Source organism: Typopeltis vanoorti, chromosome 16 (assembly GCF_054136105.1).
Source record: "Typopeltis vanoorti isolate ZY-2024b chromosome 16, IOZ_Tvanoo_1.0, whole genome shotgun sequence".
NCBI classification, from domain to species: domain Eukaryota; kingdom Metazoa; phylum Arthropoda; class Arachnida; order Uropygi; family Thelyphonidae; genus Typopeltis; species Typopeltis vanoorti.
This window is the reverse complement of record NC_143564.1, coordinates 110,826,744-110,851,529: the sequence shown is the minus strand read 5'-3', so window position 1 is coordinate 110,851,529 and position 24,786 is coordinate 110,826,744. Positions and strand designations below refer to the sequence as shown.

The following is a 24,786-nucleotide window of genomic DNA, read 5'->3' as shown; positions in this document are numbered from 1 at the left end:
GTAAGAACATAGAAAATAAATATCAGGAAGGTGACAAAATTTTCTGCAGGTTGTTGAAGAAGCTCAGAAATGGAAGAAAGAGTGCTGTAAGAGGAACAGGAGATGATAAAGGAGACATGAAAACTGGAGAAAGAGATATCCTTGATGTACGGAGTAATTACTTCGAAAAATCAGGAATACATATCCATACTTGAAATAAATAAAAAAAAGCCATCAAAAGCCTGATATATGAAAATACAGCTGGAGTAGATGATATTCACCAGAAATTCTCAAGTATAGAGGTATAAAAGTCTTACAGTGGAACGAATTCCAGATGATTGGAGTAGAGCTCTCATAGTACCCATATATAAAAAGGAAATGAAACTGAATGTGAGAATTACAGAGGTATTTCTCTACTGAGTGTTCCTGGTAAGATTTATGCATGTATACTTGAAAAACAGTTGTGAAAGTTTGTGAAAGGAAAACTTAGTGAAGAACAAGTTCAGGCAAATCAAAGTTCTGGATTCAGGCAAAATAGAGGTTCAAAAGAAAGATTCCGGTATTGCGACATGTTTATTAAGATAAATAAAAATAAACAAATCCGACAAGTTTCGTATGTTGTTTGACTTACATCTTCAGGGATTAAAGGTAACCAAAAGTTTAAAACACAAGAAATGAGAAATTATTCAAAATAGTCCATTCTATGATGTTATGGTCGTCTAACTGTTCATTAAATTAAAATAATGACATACGAAACTTGGTTTTTTTATTTTATTTATCTTAATAAACATGTTGTCGCAATACCAGAATGTTTCTTTTGAACTGCTACACCACAGAAACCCACGGCTACAATATAAAAATAGAAGTTGTCAGGATCAGATTTTCACTTTATGACAAATAGTTGAGAAATCATGGGAATATAACAAAGATCTATATATAAGTTTTGTAAATCTGGAAAAAGCACATGACAAGGTGCCAAGAGAGAAGCTATTCAAAACACTAGAGTTGTATGGTGTTGGTGGGGCATTATATCAAGCAATACTTAGTCTTTATTTGAGTTGTAAGTCAGCAGTTAGAATTGAGGGAGGTACAGGAAGATGGTTTAATGTTAAATCTGGTGTCAGACAAGGATGTAATTATCTCCTCTGTTATTCATTATCTATATGGATCACATTATGAAAGAAGGTGGTATTAAACCTCACATCAAAATTGGAGATGTTAATCTTAGCAAATATATTAACATCTCCTTTTAACTGTTCTGCAAGATTCCCTGACTAAATTGAATGACTGTTGTAATAGATATAATATGAATGTCAGCAATAAGAAGACAAAGACAATGAAAATATTCCGAAACGTTGAAAATATCAATTGTATTGTGAATGGAGAACCTATAGAATAAGTAAAACATTTCAGCTACTTAGGCACAATTTTGCCAAACTTAATTTTGGTAAATTAAGTATGGAAATACAGAATAGAATCAACAAAGCTGATATGGTAGGAAGTCAATTGAATAAATTTATATGGAATAAAAGAGAAATTAGTCAAAACACTAAATTAGCTGTATACAAGACAGTGTTCCAACCAATTTTAACCTGAGAGCTAGGTTAGAAATAAAACACTTGACCAAAGACTAGCAACCACAGATAGGAGAGTTCTGAGAAAGATTAGGAGTGTGAATAGATAGTCAATGGCAATATCATATTAAAAATGAGGATATTAGGAAAGAACTTGACATTGTTAGCAACTAGGAATGTGTTAGCAGAGATAATCTCAGGTGATATGGTCACTTAAACAAAATGGGAGAGGAAAGATTATCAAAACAAGTGTTCTCTGGCAGATTAGCAGGAAAAAGACCCAGAGGAAGAAGACGAAGATATAGGTGGATTGATACAGTAAAAAGTGCCTTAGAATATATAAACATAAGATCTGATAATGTTGGAGTCGTGACAGATAACAGATTGATTTGGAGGAAAATTATAGATAGGAAGTTAGTAATGATGTAAGTTTTTCATGTAGTACTATCATATCCTGTACAGACCTTGAGGGTACATGTCAGGAATTTGATGGCAATGATGATATATCCAAGATCAACTACATCTGAATATTGTAAAGGAAATATCAGGGTGCCATCTCAGACAAAGATATTCATAGGATGACTCCGAATGCGGTGGACAATGCAGCAGTCCGCTATGGAAACAGAAGAACAGCTGTCTGCATCAAACAACAACAGTGTGCGATGTACACTCTCATCATAGTGGTGGAAGTCCATACAGCATGAATCATAATGCATCCATCATCATCATTCATCAAATTCCTAAAACATACCCTTCAAGGTGTGTATAGGATATTTATGACAGTACTACATGAAAAACTTACATCATTGCTAACTTCCTATTAACACTTTGCCTCCAAATCTGTTATCTGTCACGACTCCAACATTATCAGATCTTTTATTTCAGTCTTCTATGGCACCTTTTACTATATGAATCCATCTATATCTTTGTCTTCCTCTGGGTCTTTTTCCTGCCAACCTGGCAAAGAACACTTGTTGTACTAATCTTTCTTCTCCTATTCTGTTTGAGTGACCATACCACCCTCTATTAACACATTTCTGGATGCTAACAATATCAAGTTCTTTCCTAATATCCTCATTTTTAATATGATATTGCCATTGATGCCATCTGTTCATGCTCCTAATCTTTCTCAGGACTCTCATATCTGCAGTCTCTAGTCTTTGGTCAAGTGTTTTATTTCATTCTGTTTAAGTGACCATACCACCTGAGATTAGCTCTGCAAATGCATTTCTGGATGCTGACAATATCAAGTTCTTTCCTAATATCCTCATTTCTAATGATATTACCATTTGCTCATGGCCCTAATCTTTCTCAAGACTCATATCTGCGGTCTCTACTCTTTTTTCAAGAGTTTTGTTTCTAACCCAGCTCTCAGATCCATAAGTTAAATAAATTAAAATTGGCCTGACCACTGTCTTGTATACAGCTACTTTAGTGTTTTGACTAATTTCCTCTTATTTCATATAAATTTATTGACTTCTGACCATACCAATTTTGTTAATTCTGTTCTGTATTTCTATATTTAATTTACCATCTTCACTAAAAATTGTGCTAGGTAGCTGAAATGTTTTACTTGTTCTACAGGTTCTCCATTCACGGTGCAGTTGATATTTTCAGTATTTCTGCATGTTTTCATTGTGATTGTCTTATTATTGTTTCATACCAAATTTAATACAACAGTTATTCAATTTAGTTAGGGAATCTTGTAGTGGATTTAATTAAAAGTATAACATCATCTACATAAGTAAAGAGCTGAGATTAACATCTCCAATTTTGATATCAGGTTTAATACTGCTTTCCTTCATAATGTGATCCATATAGATAATGAATAACAGAGGGGGGATAATATATATCCTTGTCTGACACCAGATCTCACATCAAACTATCTTCCTGTACTTCCTTCAATTCTAGCTGCTGACTTACAACTGAAAGAAACTAAACATTGCATGATTTAATTCCCAATTGACACCATGCAACTGTAGCGTTTTTGAATAGCTTTTCTCTTGGCACCTTGGTAAAGTGAAAATCTGATACTGACAGCCTCTATTTTACATGAATCCAGCTTGTTCTTCACCAAGCTTCCCTTCCACAATCCTTCTCAACTGTTTCTTAAGTATACATAAATCTTACCAGGAACACCGAGTGGGGAAATATCTCTGTAATTCACACATTCAGTTTTGTTTCCATTTTTATACATGGATACTATGAGAACTCTACTTCAATCATCTGGGATTCGTCCCTCTGTCCAGGCCTTCTGAACTATGCAGTGCAACTATTGCAAATCTTTTATATCTCCCTACTTGATCATTTCTGGACAAATATAATGTACTTCTACTTCCTTTCCACATTTCAGGCTTTTGATGGCTTTCTCTACTTCAAGTTTGGATATGTATTCTGATTGCATGCCTGTTGAGTGTTTTTTTACTACTGTGCTGTCATTGCTTGTTTCATTAACAATTTTTTGAAGTAATTACTCCATACGTCAATGATATCTTTTTCTCCAGTTTTCATGTTACCTTTATAATCTCCAAATCCTTTACAGCACTATTTCCTCCATTTCTGACCTTTTTCAACAGCCTCCAGAAAATTTTGCCACCTTCCTGATATTTATTTTCTATGTTCTTACCAATTTCTTCCAATGACTACTGTTTAGCTAGTTTTATACAGGGTTTAGCTTTCTTACATTTGTCTCTATATTTTCTGAGAGCACAAGCTGACTTATTTGCCAAGAAGTTTCGATATGCTTTCTTCTTTTCTTTCACTGCCTCTTTAACTCACTGTGTCCACCATGGAGTTATGATTTTTCTATCTTTGTAGACAACCTCACAACATGCCTCTCTGGCTGAATCAATCAATGTTTTCTTCAGAATTTGCCAATGAATTTCCAACGTTTGGTTCCTGTCCTCAAACTCTTTCATTTTTTTCTTGAATAATGTTTGTGTATTTTAGTCTACAGTTCACATCTGAGAGCTACTTAACTTTTATTTGCTTTAAAACTTTCTTACATGTTCTTCTTTTCAATATGAAATTCAATTTTATCCTACTCAAGACTAAATGGTGATAACTTTCAATTTGAAATCCTTTGTACACTCTAGTGTCCTGCACCAGTGAGAAAACATCGTTATCAACAATAACAGTCAATTAGACTTTTCTCATTCCTTGCCTCTTCTCTCTATTGGAATTATACACATTTTTATGTTGTAGCATTGTATTAGTAATAACCAGTCCATGTCCTGAGTATATATCCAACAGGTACTTGCCTTTATTATTAGCTTTGCATTTTTCTCCAAATTTCCTAAAATATTTCTGTATGTCTGACATTCATTTCCTACTCTGCTATTTAGATCCCCGAAAACCAACTTTTCATTTTTTATGGTGTCAGTTGCTTTCTCTAAAGCTTTCAAAATTTCCTCCACTTCTACCTTAGTCAAACCTTCTGTGGGATAGGCACAAATAAGTCTCATTTTCCAGTTCCCATTCTGATATTTGTCCACATCACTCTACTTGATATTGCCTGAAATTCAAGAAGATTATTGTCATATTTAGTGTTTAATACTATGGCTAACCCTTCTTTTCCCTGATTGTTATTGCCTGAGTATAACATTCTGTATTTTTTGCTTAGAAAGATCTGCCAGTTTGTCTTTTTTGTTTCAGTCACCCCTATTAGGTCAATCTGGTACTTATCCAATTCTTCTGCTAGTTCCATTTCTTTGAACTCTGGGGATGTTGAGTCAGGATCTGTTCCACTGGAGGAAACAACAGGAGGTCTTGTTTAACCAGGTGACACCCTAGCTGGCATGAAATTCTGTCATGTTGTACTATCATTTTGCATTGTGATTTATGCTAATAAGAATACAATTTGGTTGGCTAATTCCCAAATTGCCAGCTCATCCTCATTTATTCAATATCCAGGTAGATACCTAACAGGATGCACCATGACAAGGTCAGGATTGGACATTAGGTCAGAAGCCCTAGTCGGATCCAAGTTCCTCTTAAGGCAATATGGAGGTCTCCTCTCAGTTATACAGCTTTGACCCTTAAGCACTCCCATAATGCATCCTTCTCAATCAAGTGAGCAAGTATCTAGGCTATCTGGAGTTGTCTGAAGCGAGTAAACTGTGAGGACAGTATGAGAGAGAGAGAGAGAGAGTGTGTTCTAGCTGGTTTATTTTTTGGGGGATGAAAAACATGAGTTTCTAGGAGGGCAGAAATTCTTCATGAGACTGGCTTTTCATCCAAATGTGAGTTAGTAACTATGGGTATGATCGATGCCTGGAAGAATGTTTTCTGCCAGGCATCGATGTGCATCGTTCCAACTGTGAAATCTGATGGTGCAAGATGCATAATAGTCTGGTTGCTCGTGTTGTTGTTGTTGTGGAATTATAATAATCTGTTAAGAAATATGCTTCTTGAAATGACAGTATGATCTGTCCTGCTACAAGTGATTTTGCTATATTTTATTTGGGAAAAAACATTGAAGAACTTGAATACCCTTAAAACATACTGCATCTAGTGTCACAGAATGTATGGATGTCTCACAAACAGCTATATGAAGGTTCCTATATGAAAATCAGCTTTACCATACCATTTCCACAAGTTCAAACACTTTTATCAGATGCTCATTACTGTTAACTGGTATTTTGTTAGTGGCTTGTACACTATTGTTGAAGGACTAATGATTTCTCTCTCTCTCTCTCTTGCATGCTTTTCAAACCAAAGCAATGTTCACTCAAGATGGCATTTGCAATTATCACAACAAACACATGTGAACCAATCAAAAGTAATCAAAATCAATCCACATGTAGGTGTTTGTCACATGTAGGTCATGACATCAGCAGCAGTTCTCCATCAATATATGGGTAGGCATAATAAATGAGATTAATATGGCTTAATGTTTTGCCAAACAGTCTTACAGAACTTTTGTATTGTAAAATTCCTAAACAACCTAGTAGAAAACATCATCTGTGATGTGCTCAATAACATTCCTTTGGTGTGGAGCAGATATATGTGGTTCATGTATGATTCAGTCATAACACTGAAGAGTATCTTGAAAGATTTCCTGAAAGAATGAGGTGCACCAATTACTAAACCATGTGTGGATTTTTATTTATGGAGCCACACACACACACACACACACACACACACACATTTACTCCATAACATATATTGTAGTTATTAGGTACTTTTTTTTTGACCATACTGTACACACCCAGGCATGCAGAGCTTATTTGTTTTTTACTATTTCATTTTTGAAGTGGACATTTTGACTACTGCATACTGAATAGAGATTATCCTTATAAAGTGAAATCATGAAACAAGAGGATTCTGGCCTGCTTTGAACTTCTTCCTTTAACTTTTTTATTTTTTAATATTTATCCATACATGAGGGAAAGATCAGAAATAGAGTAATCTGTTGACCTGTTTCTTGAACTGTTGAAGACTGTAGTCCTTTGGAAATGTTTCATAAGGGAGACTTCCACAGAATTGGGATGGAAGGAAGGAAAGATAACTGGGAGTAGCAGGTTCAGTGAGTATACAGGTTAACTGTAAATGGATGTTGAGCAGCTGTAGCATGAGTTCCTGTCGGTCTGGCAGAAATCAGTGACATAATAGATGCCAGCTCTGCTGAACAATGACCATGGAAATATCTATAGAAGAGATGTGGCATTTATCAACTGAACTGCTCTTTTCTGAACATCAAGAATTTTTAGGGTAGTCTTAGGTTCTTTATTATTTTACTACTTTACTGCTCTATACATGCAAGCAGTATTCCAATGCTGGTTGGATTTGTGGTTTATGCAGAGTAAGTAACTGTTCAGCAGAGAAGTACCATCCTGAGTGGAAAATAATGACAAGTGTTTTAGAAGTTGTTCATGCTACTGAAATGATATGATTGTGACAGGAAAGGTTTGGAGTTAGAGCCAGTCTGAGAAAAGAGATTTGGTCTTGACTGCTGAGCTGAGCATTATCAAAAGTAAGTGGAGAAGATATGAGATTTTTTTAAAGGAAAACAAGCAAAACTGCATTTTGGATGCATTGAAGTTGACTAGATTGCTTTCACTGCAAAGATCAGTGTTTATGGCACTTTTTATAGATGATCTTGAAGCATGAGATGTTTGAGCCCTGCAAAGCTTGTCACATGAGGAAGACAAGTGGAGTGCTATAACTGGCAAAACTGTGAACAGGTTTGCAGTCAATGAGAGCAGATCGTTTATATAAATCAGAAGAGAGTGGGTAAAATGACAGAGCCCCAAGGGACACCAGCGTTGAGAGGTAAGTCTTGTTGAGAAACTGTTGATGCCAGACCTTATCAAAAGCCTAGGAGATGCCAAGAACAATGGCAGAGGTTGCTCAAACCTTTCCATGGAATAGGTCCAAGTGATGCAATCCATCTGGTAGTCACTAAATAGATATCAGTTCTCAAGCTGTTGAACAAGATGACTGTTGATAACCTTCTCCATTGCTTTAACTTGCTGATAAAAGGCAATAAATTCTATACAAGTAGTTTAATAATACAGGTGCTTTACTAGAATGTTTACCAGAACTGCATTATGATTTTTTTTTTTTTTAAATCCCATGGTATTATCACACCAGATCATATAGATCAAATTCATGTATTTTATACAGCACCTTTTCTGGGTTGTTATAAAGTTCACATTTAGAAATATTCATACAAGTTAGTAAATGCATTGGTGATGCTTCCTAGATGTTACAGATTTTGCAGATGGGGAAGACTTATGCCATTGCTAAACTTGATTGGTCTTTTGTAGCCGGTCTTGAGGCGAGAGATCAATGTAGTGGCACCGCGATTAAACTTGGAGTTGATGGTAGCTCCTGGCTTTTCTGCTGAATACCAGTGGTGAGTCATGTCCTGGAGAATCATTCTTTTTATGTTTTCTTTTTGAGTAGTTTTAAAAAGATCAAAAATCTGTGATATCACTTGATGTTGCAGCCATTTTTGCTACTTCATTTGCAGTTTCATTTCCCTTTAATCCTACATGGGATGGAATCCATTGGAAAATTATTTCAAAATCATTATGTAGTTTGTTTATTTTTTTTGCTATGTCTCTAAGTATTTCTTGATGGCTGGTGAAGCAATTCTTAAAAGCATGAAGGGCTGCTAAGGAGTTTTGGATTTTTTAAAGAATTAAAAAGAATTTTAATTCTTTCCATGGACAATAGCATCATATTATCATACATTTCCAATGTAATACTACCATAAACTATGTTAATATATAAATTATAAAATTATCACTGGGTGGTATGCCAACACAAAATACTGAGAAATGTCACAAGAAACTTTCCTGAATGTTAGTATACTCATTTCAGTGTAGTAAATGTTAATAATCACTCACGGTTCTTCAGAACTCTAATTGTGTATTCTCCTATATTACAGCTGTGATCAAGATGCAAGTTGTAAACACTTAATGTTCATCGTCATCTTAATGTTGTTATGCCACATCTTAGCGTACACACTCTTTCTCTGAAAATGTCTTCAGAATAAGTGGTGAAATCTTGTTTTACAAGTGCTAAACTATTATTCAAATTTTTACTAAAACATGAGATAACCATTAGGATTCTGTTGAACTAGAGTACAGCATTGGCCTAGTTTGGTAAGTGAATAGCATATCCACTTTTCAACTAACAGATCCTAAAAGGACAAGAATGTTTGTGATAGATTACTTTCACTGTCTGGTGTGAGATTACCATCCTGATTAGTGAAGGATTCAAAAACTATTGTGTGACAGCCACAATGCCACTATGGATTTGAAATTATTAAAAAAAAAAAAAAAATGAAATTTTCAATTTACATTTCAATTAAATTAATTTAATCCATTATAACACATTTTAGAGGGCACATTCTGTCAAATATTTCCATTTAATTTAAATGATTACAGGAAAACAATACACAAAAATACCTGATGCAATAAATGGAATTCCAAAACTTCTCGGTTAAACCTAACCAATGAATAGTGAGGAACTGTAGGAGCAACTTTCATATCTTTCACTACTTCAAATGGACGGAATAATCCTTGCTGCTGCTGATCAGACTGCAATAGAAGAATAAATCGCATGAACGATGTTTTAAAATAGATGAATTATATTACTATTATTATCAGAGACCTTCAGGGCATCAAGGATTCATCAAAGGAGACTATATCACCCACACCAGCTGTCATACCATCTCTCAGACTCATTCACACTAGATGTTCACCACTTTAACAGACAAACTGTTCCATTCACTCACTGCTCTACAAGAAAAAACAATGTAGCCATCATCCCTTTAACTTCCAGAGAGATGCTCCTTATTCTCTAATCATCTTCCATATAATGCAAAATGTCATCAATAGGGTGACCACATAATTTATCATCTAAACTGGGACATTTTTGAGTGTGTGTGTGTTTGGTGGGGGGTAAATAATTAAAAATTAAAATTATATAATATTTTGAAATATTTATTTATCGACTAACATGCTGGACCTATAAAATAGTTCAATTAAAATTATTTTCAAAAATAAAATTCTTTGTAAAGAAAATAAAAACAATGTATGTCTGTATGTACATTAAAGCAAAATAATAATAATAAAAAAACCTTGTTATATTAATTATCTAAACATTAAAAAGTAACATAAGCAAAATAAATGTTCTTGGTAAATATTCACATACTTTAATCAGTTTACTGGAATATCTATTTCTAAAACAGTGTCACTAGTATTCTTCTGAAGAAAGTATTTTTTGCAATATGATATTAATGGGCTGGTACAGCAGCCTGTTTCTGTATCTTAAAATAAATTTAAAAAAAAAGTAAAAAAATGGGACAAATGCTAAATCATATTGGATGCAAGGGCAACATGATTAAACAGAGACAGTCCTAGCCAAATCAGGATGTATGGTCACCCTACCGATAACACCCTTCAGAAGTTCACTTTATTCCTCTCTCACAAATGTACAATTTCTGCCTTATGACGACTTTGATAGTCAGTTCTTCCCTGTAGAATTGGCCACTATTTTTCCTCTACTTTCTTCAAAAAATCATAAGAACAAGAACAGCTGCTGGTCATCATTTATTTACCCTCCAAATTTATCGAACCAATTTTTTCTTCTACTTCTGTTTTATGAAACAACCTCCCTCGCTATCTATTCCCTAATTTCCAGGTTATAAAACACATCTGCAGTGGTAGCCGAACCAATTTCTTCTTCTTTCATTCCATCCACTTCTGTTTTATGAAACAACCTCCCTCGCTATTTATTCCCTAATTTCCAGATTATAAAACACATCTGCAGTGGCTGCATTGTGTGTCCAGTGGTGCTTGCACCATTTCACACAATGCTGCCACTGCAGAGCTGTTGTGGGCACAGTGAGTACTCATTATGTGAACAATAGCATCTTTTATTTATTTATTTGTTTAAAACATATGAAGACCTACAACACATCAGTGCCAAGTGTGGATAACAGGGCAAAAAGAAATTTGTTGATGTTTTTGTAATCAGCTGAAGGTTGTAGTCTTTATGGAATAAACAGTGAGGGAGGTTGTTTCAGAGAACAGAAGTAAGTGGAATGAAAGAAAAAGAAATTGGTTTGATAAATTTGGAGGATAAATGGATGATGACGACCATCAGCTATTCTTATTCTTATGTTTTTTTGAAGAAAGTAGAGGAACAATAGTGGCCAATTCTACAGGGAACTGACTATCAAAGTTGCCATAAAGCAGAAACTGTACATTTGTGAGAGAGGAATGAAGTGATTCTGTGAGAGAGAGAGATCCTTAATTAATCTGACTGCTCTCTTCTGAAAATCATTAAGCAATGCGTACCATCCCAAATTTTATGACAAGTATACCTCAATTAGACAGATTTGGGATTTATAAAGTGTGAGCAGTTGTATAGGTGATAAGTAGTACCTTATGTGGCAAAGTACACAGTTTTTTGGCAGCTGCAGAAGCTATGGCTGAGAGATGGTCATGCTAGGAAAGGATGGAGGTGAAGGTCAGTCGAAATAAGAAGTGATGTGAGAACTTTCTTGATGAAAATTATGATGGAAAGTTTCTGTGCTGCCTTTCACAGAGAGCATGCTGTCCCATTCAAATGGCTTTGAAGTTCACAAGGTTATCCTCACCTCATTGAAGAACAGGAAGGAGATCATAATTTCAAGCATTTGTAATAGATGATGATTCTGCATTAGCATAATTTAGCTATAAACAGGATTTGAAGTGAGAGTAGGTCACTTATGTAATTTATGTATTGGAAAAAAGAAAGAAAAACAAAAAAGAATGGGTGAAAGAACAGTCCTAGGGTACTTATGCCTTGGTGGGGAAAGAGAAAGGAAACCATTTACCATGATATGTTGTGAGCAATCAAAGAGGATGCTAGCAACCCAGTTGCAAAAGGCTGAAGACCATAGGATGACTAAAATTATTTCTGTATGACTGACATCTCACAAATGTTATTTGCATGTTAAGTGACAAAGAATTAACAAATCACATCTTGTGACAGTGCTACCTTTCACAGAAAGCATGCTGTCCCATTCAAATCAAGTCACATGGTCCATGGGAAAACAGCAATATAAAGATGCTGTCAGACTGTTTGAGAGGACTTCATAGCTGAGAGAGAAAAGAAAAGAAGACAGAAAAAAGTCCACAAGGAGAAGACTCACAGAATGTGGCAAGGCACAGGTTGGTTAGAAGTAAAACAAGAAAGATTAGCTGAAAGTCATTGTATTAACAAGTATCTAATTAGAAATCGGGCATCTTGTCTGGGTCATATGAATCAAACTGAATGAAGATTAGCAACCTAAGGCTAGTGACTGGGAGGCACAATGTTTGCCTATAAAGGTTATTAAGTCTGCATATTTACTAGAACCATTTCCTATTAAAAGAAGTTTCTGCTGAGATTCTAGGCAGTTAACAACAACTCATATATAACTCATATACAAGTAATGAAACGGTGTATCACCCTATTATTAAAATATTCTGGATCAGAGAAAGTTGTAGAAAGTTTTTTTTCACTCGGTTATAATTTAGTTACGAAGCAACTGATGTGAAATTATAAGGAGCATAGTTGTGAAGATACTTCACGTGCAAATTTTGTTTACATTTGGATAAAGGATTAAATAAGAATATCATTACTTGGCAAGTTTAAATTATAACCAAGTGGAAACTCTAAATTCTCATTCTCACTAATGCTAACTTCTAAATCTAAACTCAGCACATCCCCCTCATTTGTTAGTATCTGCTGAGTATTTGTTAGCAGAGTGCTAATACCTGGATTAGCACTCTGCTAATAAATCACATAAGATGTGATTTATTAGCAGTGTAATTTATGGAAATTATGATGGAAAGTCAAGTTACGAAGCCGGTGGAAGGTTGGGATAAGATAACAGGTTTGAAACCCTAGTGGTGAGTTGTCCACATTCTGTAAAAGGCTACATGGAGGTCTCATTCCAGTAGCATTTTATGGAATGTGGACTCACTCTGGGAAAAAAAAAAAAAAAAAAAAAAAAAAACGAGGCAGTTATTTTCTATAACATTTCATGAAATATTATTCTATGTTCAAGATCTTGCTGGCATTATTCAATGGGATATATAATGTATATGCCAAAACTATCAGATTCAATTTTTTTTTTTAAAAAAGTCAGCATATTTTTTTGCTTTTAAAAATTATTGATGTAATTTAGATTATTATTTTATTCTAATCTTTAGAGGTACCTGTGACATAATTAAAATTAATAATTTAACATGTATAAAACTAACAATAATAACTTTAATGAATTAAAGGTAAAAATATTTCGTACTGAAAGTAACAGTACATCATCAGTGTAGAACAGTTAAAGGAATGGAATACAAAGTACAGAACAGTCGGTGGATTACCAATTAAATTTTTGCCGCGAGCCAGAAGATCAATATTAATGAAATATCATTAAATAATTCTTAAAAATTATTTCATTGATATCGTCTCCCAAAAATCCATAAAGAAGGTTATCCAGTAAGACCCATCGTGAATTGTACTGACCTCCCACTTATCGAATTGCTAAATTTTTGTCACGTTCATTAACTGCTCTTCCTAGACATTCCAGATCGTTCATCAAAAATTCAACACATTTTCTTGAACAAATCAAGGAATTTCAAATCAGAGTCTGACTTGTTAGTCAGTTTTGATATTGTTTCCCTTTTTACCAATATTCCATTAGCTGACACTGTCAACTTACTATATGATGATTACCCTCCAGATATTGCAAAGATTTTTGAATTTGTTATACATTCAGGATATTTCAGCTGGAAAAACAAGATCTACAAACAAGTTGAAGGTACTGCCATGGGTAGCCCTCTGTCTCCACCTTTGGTAAACTATTTTTTAAAACATCTGGAAGACACCTTGTTTTCATCCATTCATCCCCAACCCTCTCTTTGGTTTCGTTATGTCAATGATGTCTTTGCTATTTGGCCACATGCTGAAGAGGAACTTATCACATTTCTATAACAGATAAATAGGCTTCACCCATGCTTTCAGTTCAAAATGGAAAAAGTCTGGTAGTTTACCTTTCTTGGACATCCTCCTTACATGCACATCCTCTAGTACTTTGTCAACAAATGTCTATCGAAAACCTACCTTTATTGGCAGATACAATCATCAAAAGTCTGCTCTCATCACACCTCTCAAAAAATTGGCATTATCACATCTTTAATTAATGGAGCACATAAAGTGTGCTCCTCCCCATTAAGCTTACAACAAGGACTTTTCACTATAAAAAAGTTAATAGAATCTAATGGTTACAACCCTGATCAAATCCAGCAGATATTTGACTCTATGTCTCAACACCTCAGGATTCTTCAAAAGACCGCAGAGTTCCAATCCCTTATATTTCAGGCATCTCCGAACCTATTAGCAGAATTTTGAAGAAGTATATATCATCTTATTCTCACATATTTTCCTATCAACAAAATTTTCCACTTGTTGCCATCTACAAAAGACAAACTGGCACCTCTATCATTAGCTGGTGTTTACCAGATACCATGTGAATGTAATTTATCATACTTTGGACAAACGTTCTGTGGAAAAAAGAATGAAGGAACATCAGTATTATATCGAATACATGAAACCTCATAAGTCTGGTCTAGCAAAACATAGCATTGACATTAAACATAATATCCAGTGGGATAAAGCTTGTCTTCTCCACAGATGCAGGTTTAAATATGAACACCTTTTTAAAGAGAGAATGACTGTCTCTCTCTCTCTCTCTCTCCCAAAAGTTTGGGAGATTCTCATCTTATGCAACCATCAATGAAATAGTTTTTAAGAATTATTTAATAATATTTTATTAATATTAATCTTCTGGCATGTGGCAAAAATTTTTGGTGATTGATCCACCCACTGTTCTGTACTTTGTATTCCATTCCTTTAACTGTTTGTTCTACACTGATGTACTGTTACTTTCAGTATGAAAGTAACAGTACATCATTTTATTATCTTATTATTATTTTATTATCAAAATAATATTTGATAAGTTAGCAATGCATATTAACTTCAAGAAAACAAGTTTTGTCTTACACTGGCTACTATTATTATGGAATTCATCAATATGAGTCAAAATTTGAGAATATGTGAAGTGCTAATGTAAAAAATTGGTATTTCATCATCTTGACTTGAAATGCCTTTACAGTCTCCCCACTTCATCTTTTTTATGCTGCATCACCAAAACAAAGAAAAGTCACTGGAATAAATCATGCAACCTAATATACAGTAGAGCAGAATGATAACAGAATGTCTGGAGAAGGCCTAAAGATCCATGAAAGCATACAAGAAAATGTAAAGTATAAATAATTTTATACTTTATATTAAAATATTAAATTTTAATATAAAGTATTATATTAAAATAATTAAAATATTAATTATTTTAATTATTTTAATATTAAATATTAAAATAATCTCTATGCTATATGGAATCTACCTCTAGCATACAACTAATGATGTGTGGCAGAAGTGGGCTCTAAATAGGCAATCAGCCTTCGGGTATATCTATTCAAGTGCATGCAATAAGGAAAGGGAGAATCAAATAGGCAGGTAAAAGTATCGCTGAAATTGCTGCCCTGCTAGATGGACACATGCAACAGTATCTCAGATAGTGTTGTACATGGTAAAAATAGTAGGATAAATCAAAAACACCAATTAAAATATCTAGCATGGGAGAAATAGCTGAGCCAAATAAAGGAATGAAGTCCAACAGACATGGACAAATAATCAAATAACTGCATGGTGCACTCAGAGGTGCAAGGTAGTGCATCTGAATACACCTTGCAACAACACTATCTAGAATAGCATGTAACAGTAGAAGATACCCGAGGATATCAAACACTTGTCCATCAAAAACAAACAGATAGGTGAGTGATGAGTCAAAGTACATCAGATTCTCCATTTGAAGAAGGACTGCATGGTGTGATGATGAGTTCAAATTTCTATTATTTCTGGCAGGACAGAATGACAAGAGTATGACAATGTAACAACATGAAATCATGAACCCATTATGCTTGGTCACAGCAAAGCAAGGAAATGGCAGCAGAGTAATGGTCTAAGGAGTTTTTCCTTGCACTCCTTAGGCTAACTGGCAGTAGCAGAGGAGCAAAGATCACATGATAGAGATCATGTCACCAAGAATGGTAAATGAAAAATATTTTCATTCTAATTTTTGTGGATAGTCTACTTAAGGAAAATGTTATCTGTGGAATTCTTCATTATGGTCTTCACCTGCAGACAGCAAGATTAAGTGTAGTTCCAGGATGCAAAAGCACTGTGAATTCAACAGTTTTTAATATCCATAAAGATATTGAATAAAAGCAGTGACAATGAACACCCCTGGTGGACTTCTGTTTAGCAGTTTCTATTCTGCAACTTCTCTGCTAATTCTTATAACTATATGACTGTTCTGATCCATGTAACAGCAGCTTCTCTGGGATATTTTAGCTTCTTGTTTAACAACATAAGTGTTTCTTCTTATGACTCTGTCAAAACCTTTCCAGTAATCTATGAATTCTATATTTGCTTCACTGTTGAATTCACAGTGCTTTGCCATTTGGAATTTTAATGGGAAAGTGGAATCACTATATGACAGCCAGTCAGTGCAATTTCATTTCACCATTTGTTACAATTATTTGTACAAAGCGGAATGTTACCAACCATAGCAATGAGATCTCCCATTATTACTTAAAAAAAAAAAAAAAAAAAAAAATCTGTAAAGATATCTTCTTCTCTTCTTTCCTCTGGTGCAGAGACATCAATAACAGTCAGGAGGTAAAATTTATTGCCTATTAGTTTCAGAGTTTTTTCACTGCGGTATTTATAATGCATGATGTTTTTCTTATGTAAGAATATGAATCACATTACTCCAGTTTTTGGTCTTTTTTCTTTTTTTTTTAACTCCACTACAGATCTAGATGTAATTACTATTCTAATGAGATTTTTTTTTTTGTTGTTGTTGTGAAAAAATAATTCTTCTTTAATTTACATTTTTTTTTATTTTCTCTGGTTCCATTCTCTGGTCAGGCATTTTTCCAAAAAACAGTTCAATTTCTTCTGTTCTGAGAAGTTTCAATAAGAGAGAGAGAAGTTCTGCTGTAGGGATTACCAACTTTCTTCAGCCTAGTTTGGTGTTAGGACATTCCACAAACTTGTACAGAGCATGGTTTGCAGAGTGTTTCACCTTTCCAATGGAGTGGCAGCAGTTGCATCTGTTGTTACCACTGCATTAGAAAGCAGCAGGAGGCAGAACCTCATTTGGCTTTTGCTAAATGAGGTTCTGCCTACTGCTGTTGACCTTCATGCTATTCCACCATCTGTCCTACGTCTTTTATTCTGCAATAATGAAGGTAAACAATCCTCTTCCTCCCAAAGTAAAAAAGAACTTAAATAAAGAATCAAATACTATCTTTGCTAGGTAATTATTTAACAGTAGCATTTACTGCATTCAGTTCCTTTTCCTCATGCATAACACAGGCCCTCAATAAACAGTAACAACTAAAACTTACTGTCCAAATTCAAAAGGTTTCCACAATTCTGATTAAAGAACTAAATTATATCACTCATACTGCCAAGTGTTCTACTGTCCTTCTGGATTCAACAGAAAATATTGTGAAAAGTAAATATTGCTTAAATATATATTTGGAAAGAATTTTTTTTTCCCCTATGAACTTTCAAGAGTATTCAAATCTTAGCAAAAAAAGTGGATTTGAGTATCAAGTATTCTTTCCCATGAAATGTTTTGCTTTCGGTCAAATTACAATGTTACATGAATTATGTCAGTAACATATCTCATGCTTCCTGTTATCTTTGTCAATTATGTGCCTCTAACAATCACATGTTCAAACTTTGTTTTAAAAAAGTTATTATTATGTTCTTCCCAATTTTCTTGTGGCTTGTCAAGCATCCATCCTTTTGGATGGATACTTGACAGCAAGAAAAAAGATTGTTATATATTTTGGAATCACTTTCTTGGCAAAATTTATATGACTGAGTGTTAAACCTCTGAAATTATTCAAATAATAATACAATAATAAAATTTGTGGAAACCCTCTAACAACAAGGATTAGTCTATACCATGCACAGACTTTAGATCAGTGTTTCAGAACCTTTTTGATCATGCCCCACCTCAACGTCTCAAAGATTTTGATTCCCCCCCCCAGCATAACAGTCAGCCAAGTTCTGAAAAAGTATAATATAAATATGTACATTTTCCAATGTGGGACGTATGCCCCCCATGTTGAGAAACACTGCTTTAGACTTAGGGAAATTCTATCTAGTATAGGATGAAAACATTTTTTTAAAATTTGAGATGGAAAAAAAATTATAGGAAAACTTTTTAATGTCAAATTATTGCCTTAGTATCTAAAGCATCTTTTGTAAAATGACAATGGAACACAAATAAAATACAAATAAAAGAAGCATTTTAAAAATGCAATTGTTTAAGTAAAACAGGTCAATAAAATTCATAAGTAATTCATTAAAAAAGTGTGTGTGTGTGTGTGTGTGTGTGCGCGAGAGAGAGAGAGAGAGAGAGAGAGAGAGAAGTAATAAATTACGAATTAAGGGAAGACTGATACAATTATATCTCTCATAGCCAATAACCAAAATTATCAGATCAGTTTAAATTTGGACAATGTAAAATTGTCTCACAGCTTTCTTTATATAAACATTCCATAAAGCAGTAGTTTTCAAACTTTTTTAAAAGATTCCCCCCTCCCACTTTTTTTTTTGCACCTCTCCACTTTTCATAAAACAATATTTGCCTATAGTTTTTTAGCATGTATTTTATTTTAGCAAATCTAACATGTTCTTAAAGTTGTTTAATAGTACACAATTACACAGTGTGCCTGTTAAATAACGAGACAACAATAATTATATCAAAACAAAGAACTATATTTGGAATTGTCAATTACAGATTCAAAATAATCTCACTCCAACTCCACACTACATTTACATCTGTCATACAGGTGTTCAAAGGCATGGTTGAAGTCCTGAAGGGGAACCTTCAGTGTCTGGGTCCCACTGTGCTGGATGTACTCAATGTCACTGAAGTGCTCTCTTTTCAAGGCACACTGCATCTTTGGGAAGAGGAAAAAGTCTGCAAGAGCCAAATCTGGAGAATGGAAGGCGTGGAGAGAGAGAGAGAGGGGATTGATCACACAAATTGACTTTGAAGCCAGAAACTGCTTCACAGGCAGTGCACAGGTGTACTGTCAAGCAACAGAAACCAATTGATCTTTCATGACACATTGTATACAGGTATATGGACATTGCATTACTCTTAGATAATACTAACCATTCACTGTGGTGCCCTCAGGAACAAATATGTGGTGGATAATTCCAGGAGCGTCAAAAAAAAAAAAAAGAGAAAAAAAAAATGACCATTGTCTTGATACATGATTTTTGCAACCTGACTCTCTTCTGCTGGGGAGAAGACATTCCATGCTCTGGCATTTCGTTTCCAGATCAAACTGAAAACACCAACTTTTGCCACTGGTGACAATTCTTTGCAACACATCACAATCTTGATCAATTGCATTGATGAAATTTTGATAACATGCAACCCATTGCTTTCTCTGTTCGTGTGGCAACGTGTGCAGTACAAACATTGAGCAAATCTTTTTCAAAGATTAATATGGCCATTTCTTTACTAGCCAGACATCAAACTATAGAGCGAGTAGCCTTGTGGTTATCTGCTTATCATGGGCAACAATTTCCCTAGCTTTCACCACATTTTCATTTGTCAGTGCAGAAACTGGGCATCCACAGTGTGGTTCATCCTCCAGGGACTCTTTCCCATCTTTAAACATTGAAAACCAGTGGAACCTGTGCACAGCTTATACAGTAATTGTAGTAAACTTTTTTTTAGGTCTTAATACACTTCTGTAGCAGTTCTTCCTAATTTACAGTATAATTTTATCACAGCCCTTTGCTCTATGATGCAACTTCTGACATGCTCCACTCACTAGCTCTTTCTTGAACGGTTGTCATACAAAAACTGCTGCATCACCCAATTCGAAAGTTGCACCTGCGATTACAACCCACTAGAGGTCAAAACTATAAACAAATTTGATACTTTTATTCAAAGGGCTGCCTGTAAAAAGTCAATTTTTACAGTAAGTTTGCACACAGCTTCATTATATGCTTTACTGAACTGAAACAATGTTGTCTTTGAATTTTACCATTCAGTCTCTAAGGTTTGGTTCTTGTTTTCATACCCCTTTATTTTTTTGTACAATAGCATGAGCGCACGCAAACAGACACACACACACATACAGTTCATGTGATTTTTTTTGAAACTTTAATAAACATTTTTTTTTCAATGGACTCAATCTTATCCTACTTAACACCAGTTGGGGTTCACTTAATATTTTAAATCTCCTATACACTCCTTCATCCTGCCTTGCAGAAGTCCAACCCACGTCCGAGGCATTTATCCACGTGCAAGGCAGAAGTGGCAAGAGGTAGGGGTTTGCTTTGTAGGGTGAAGGGCCAATATGGTAGTATGAAATTTATTTATTATTTATTTATTTAAGAGTTGGATGGTTACATCAAACCCAGAAAACTTTCTAGTATCTTATCAACATTTTCTTTTGTAGAATCCTGGTACCACTTTTTTTTTTTCACTTGGATTGCATCAAATCCTGCAGAGAACCCTGAAAATCACTGGCTAACGGGGCTCTGGCACACCTAATTCCATGAAGAGCATCTGTTCTGATCACAAACTTACTACCATGTCCAGGGTAGCCGACACGTCGAGAACTGCAGTCCAGGATCTCAATGAGAAATATGCTACTAGAACTCTCAACATACTTCAGCTAAACATCAACAGCACTCAAAAAAAGATGGAAGAACTTAAGAACATTTTATACAAAAATAACATCCACATTGCATGCTTACAAGAAACAAAACTAAATCAGAATCTGAAGCTTCAAATCAAAGGCTATTCAACATTAAGGAAAGAACTACTTCAACAACTAAGTTAAACAACGTCAAATACAAAGATCTTTTTAGGATATCTAAATGCCAAAAGCCTGGGGGTCCCCACAACTAGATCGGAAAGGAGAACAAATAGAAAACATAATTGATGATCTAAACCTTGAGATCATAAACAACAAGCAAAATACATATCTGTCAAAAACAACAGGCACAGAATCAGCATTAGACATCACAGCAGTAGATTATGAAACTGTGAGTCTTACCCAGTGGAAAATACTAAAGAATGCCACCAGTGATCATAGACCTATTATCACAACCATTAATTTGCAGTTAGATCAAAAAACACAGACAAAGAAATCTTGGAACTTCAGAAAAGCAAATTGGCCTAAATACACACAACTATTAGAAACATATTGCACTAGCACACCCACTAGTAAAGAACTTGATCAGCAACTACTAGAACTAACTAACAACATACAGAGAGCTGCAAAAAATTCAATTCCCAGAGGACTCAGGAAAAACAATTGGGTTCCATTTTGGAAAGATCATAATATCAATGCTATGATCACCGAAAGAGATATTATCAACAAACAATTAAAACAAAATAATACAGAAGACAACAGAAAGAAGTTAATAGAATTAACTCAAAACATAGAAGATGAAATTTCTAACTAAAAAGCAAAAAAAGTGGGAAGAATTCTGCAATAGACTAGATCCAAGAAAAGACTCACAACACTGGAACATCAGATTATTAAACAATGCAACACTTCCGGATATTGATCACTCTTCAAACAGTATCCTCAGGAACAACAAACAAACAGACAGCAAATTTACTAGCCAAACATTACTCCAATGCCAGCAGGCAAGCAGCAATACAACAAAAAAGACAAAAAGTGCAGGAAAATCGCAAAACATCTCTAATACAATCCAGAACCTATCCTTCTGAAGACATCTTTACTCAGGACCTCACAATGACAGAATTAGGAACAGCAATTAGTCAAACTGACCCTGACAAATCACCCGGAATTGATCTTATCTTTGGACATATGATTAAAAACATGGGAAAAATAGCCCAAAATGCCTTCTGAAGATATTTAACACTTCCTAGAATGCAGATAAACTACCAAAAAATCTGGAAAACATTAGTCATTATACCCTTACTAAAACCTAACAAAAACCCTAGTGACTGTAAAAGCTAAGACTAGCACTCTCAATTATTTTATGTTTGATGGCTTTCAAGAAAAACCACCAAAGAAAACAACAACAATATTCTTGGATTTCACAGCTGCCTACAATCGTTTCTGGAGACAAAATTTAATAAAAATTGCATACAATACAGGAATAAGGGGAAATGCATTAATTTGGATTTCAGATTTCATGAAAGGAAGAATAATGAAAGTAAAAGTTAATGGAACTCATTCCAACATGCAACGAACTTGGGCTGGAGTCCCAAAGGTTCTGTTTTAAGTCCACTCCTATTTCTCATCTATATGAACAATATTCATCCTCACATAATAAATGACACAAAAATAGCATGCTATGCAGATGATATAGCAATATGGCACAAGCAGTAATCCTCAACAATCTGAAAAAGTCCTAAATAATTCAATAAAAAGCTTAGAAAAATGGGCGAAGGAACTTAAACTACAGATAAACCCAGAAAAAACAAAACTAAGCATCTGCTCCACTGATAGAAAAAATAGGCACAATTACAACCCCCAAATCAAAATATACAATACCAAAATAGAAAAACCAGCATCTCCAAAATACTTAGGTACTGACCCTAGATACTGAACTGAGATTTACAACTCATATTATAAATATATCCAATAAAGCTCATAAAAGCTTAATATCATCAAAAGGCTTTGTGAAACAAAATGGGGTACAAAACTGAAGACACTCAAAACTACATACACTATCATCTACAGTACTCACACGACCTGCTATGGAATATGCCTCATTAATCTGGGTTCCTACTGGCTCAAGAGTGTGGGCTTCCTATACTAGAAGACAGAAGAAAACTCTCCACAGTTAAATTCACTAACAGAGTCAGGAGCCACCAACAGGATCATATCTTACTCAGGATTACTTTATAATATGATCATGAAATTAAAAAACAGATTGACTTAGAGCACCTATCCATCAAAATAAGCAAAGAGCCATTCTTTTCCACTATTCTACCAAAAAACACAAAGATAAATCTCCTCAAACCTTGTTCAAAAAAGGATTCACAGCAAGAAAATAAAAGAAAAGAACTTGACATTATACATCACTTAAACAATCCAAACCATGTCATTCCCTATACTGATGGATCATCTGATGAAGCACTCAACCAAGGAGGTTCAGGGGGTTTTCTAATTCTTCCTGGAGGCGAGGAAATGCAAATCAAAACCACAGCTGGCAAAATAGGTTCAAACTTCACTTGTGAATTAACAGCCATACAAACTATTCTATCTCTCAAATCCAGTAATAAACATTACAGAAGGAATAACCATCTACGGTGACTCAAAATCTGCACTTGAGGCATTAAAAAAATGGAAAAACAAATCTCACACAGGAAATTCATGAAGTACTAACTACCTTAAATTTGAAAAATAAGAACTGCACACTGCAATGGATACCAGCCCATGTAAATATTGAAGGCAATGAAAGAGCAGACAGACTAGCCAAAGAAGCAAGACATCTACCTCAAAAATTACACTCATTATCACTAACTGATGCTAACTCTGTCGCCAAATTAAGATTGGTAAAACAAACATTCAAGAAGAAGAATGAAATCAGTGAAATTAAAGAAAATAGAGACAGTGTTAATAACCACAATCATCACCAGACTAAGGACGGAACATTTTAAATGCATGAAAATTCAGCCTGACAGTAGTAGGAGCTATGAAACATGCAAAAACTGTCCAGGAGTTGAACTAACACTGTCCATATTTATTCTTGTCCAGCAACTGCTGCTGCTCTACAAAATATTGACAATAACCCTAGAGAAAAACTCTACTCCAAAGTTTAACAGATTGCCAAAGCAGTTCTATAGATCCACGGTCATATCTAGAAGCTCTTCAACGGACTCGACAACAACTCCTGCATCCTAGTTCAATGTGAAAACATCACTATAAATAAAAATCAATAATTCTGATTATCTGTTATTCACATTTTTATGTTGGAATGTAGTGTGTCCTGAACATAAATCTAGCAGGTACTTGCCATTTATTAGCCTTGATCTTTTCTCTGAATTTCTGTAAATCTGTGAATGATCTTAATCTGTTTAGCTCTCTAATAAGAATCAGCACTTATTTAAGTCAACTGCCTTAAAATAAAAAATACATCAGCCCTTATTACTCTTGTTAGGACTAAAACAACTAAGACAAAAAAAAAAAAAGGCAAGCATAGTAAGTTGTATGAGAGTATTTTGCAGGATGAAAAACCCATAGTAAGGTTCTTCATGTCATATACCTGCTTCTTCTGTATTAGAACTTTCCATGGGATTTGAGGCAGATATATGTCTCATTGTCAAATTTCCTCATTTTGAAGTATCCATTAATTCTAACTGAAATTGGCTCTCATTAAAAAGTTCATATTTGGTATTATATTTACTTCATTCTTTTCCTAATAATTCATATTTATTATTTTAGGATTCATTTGCTGTCTTGTTAGTCCCAAAAATGGATACTTCTGACACTGATGATGGCAATTTTGAATTCTGTTTTGAAGCTGTTACAATAGATTTTTCACTTGTTCTCTTCTCCATGATTTCCTAACAAAAACAGTAGTAAGAGGTGGG

At 34.5% G+C, this 24,786-nt stretch overlaps 1 protein-coding gene across 2 annotated transcripts in view; it reads right to left on the bottom strand.

Annotated features, from left to right (window-relative positions):
* LOC150098263 (uncharacterized) overlaps positions 1 to 24,786 on the bottom strand; it is a 258,364-nt gene that overhangs the window by 115,841 nt on the left and 117,737 nt on the right. For both annotated transcript variants that reach the window (XM_090406219.1, XM_090406220.1), the window contains exon 8: positions 9,473 to 9,604. In XM_090406219.1, the coding sequence (XP_090262345.1) occupies positions 9,473 to 9,604 (132 nt within the window). The remainder of the gene's footprint in view (positions 1 to 9,472; positions 9,605 to 24,786) is intronic.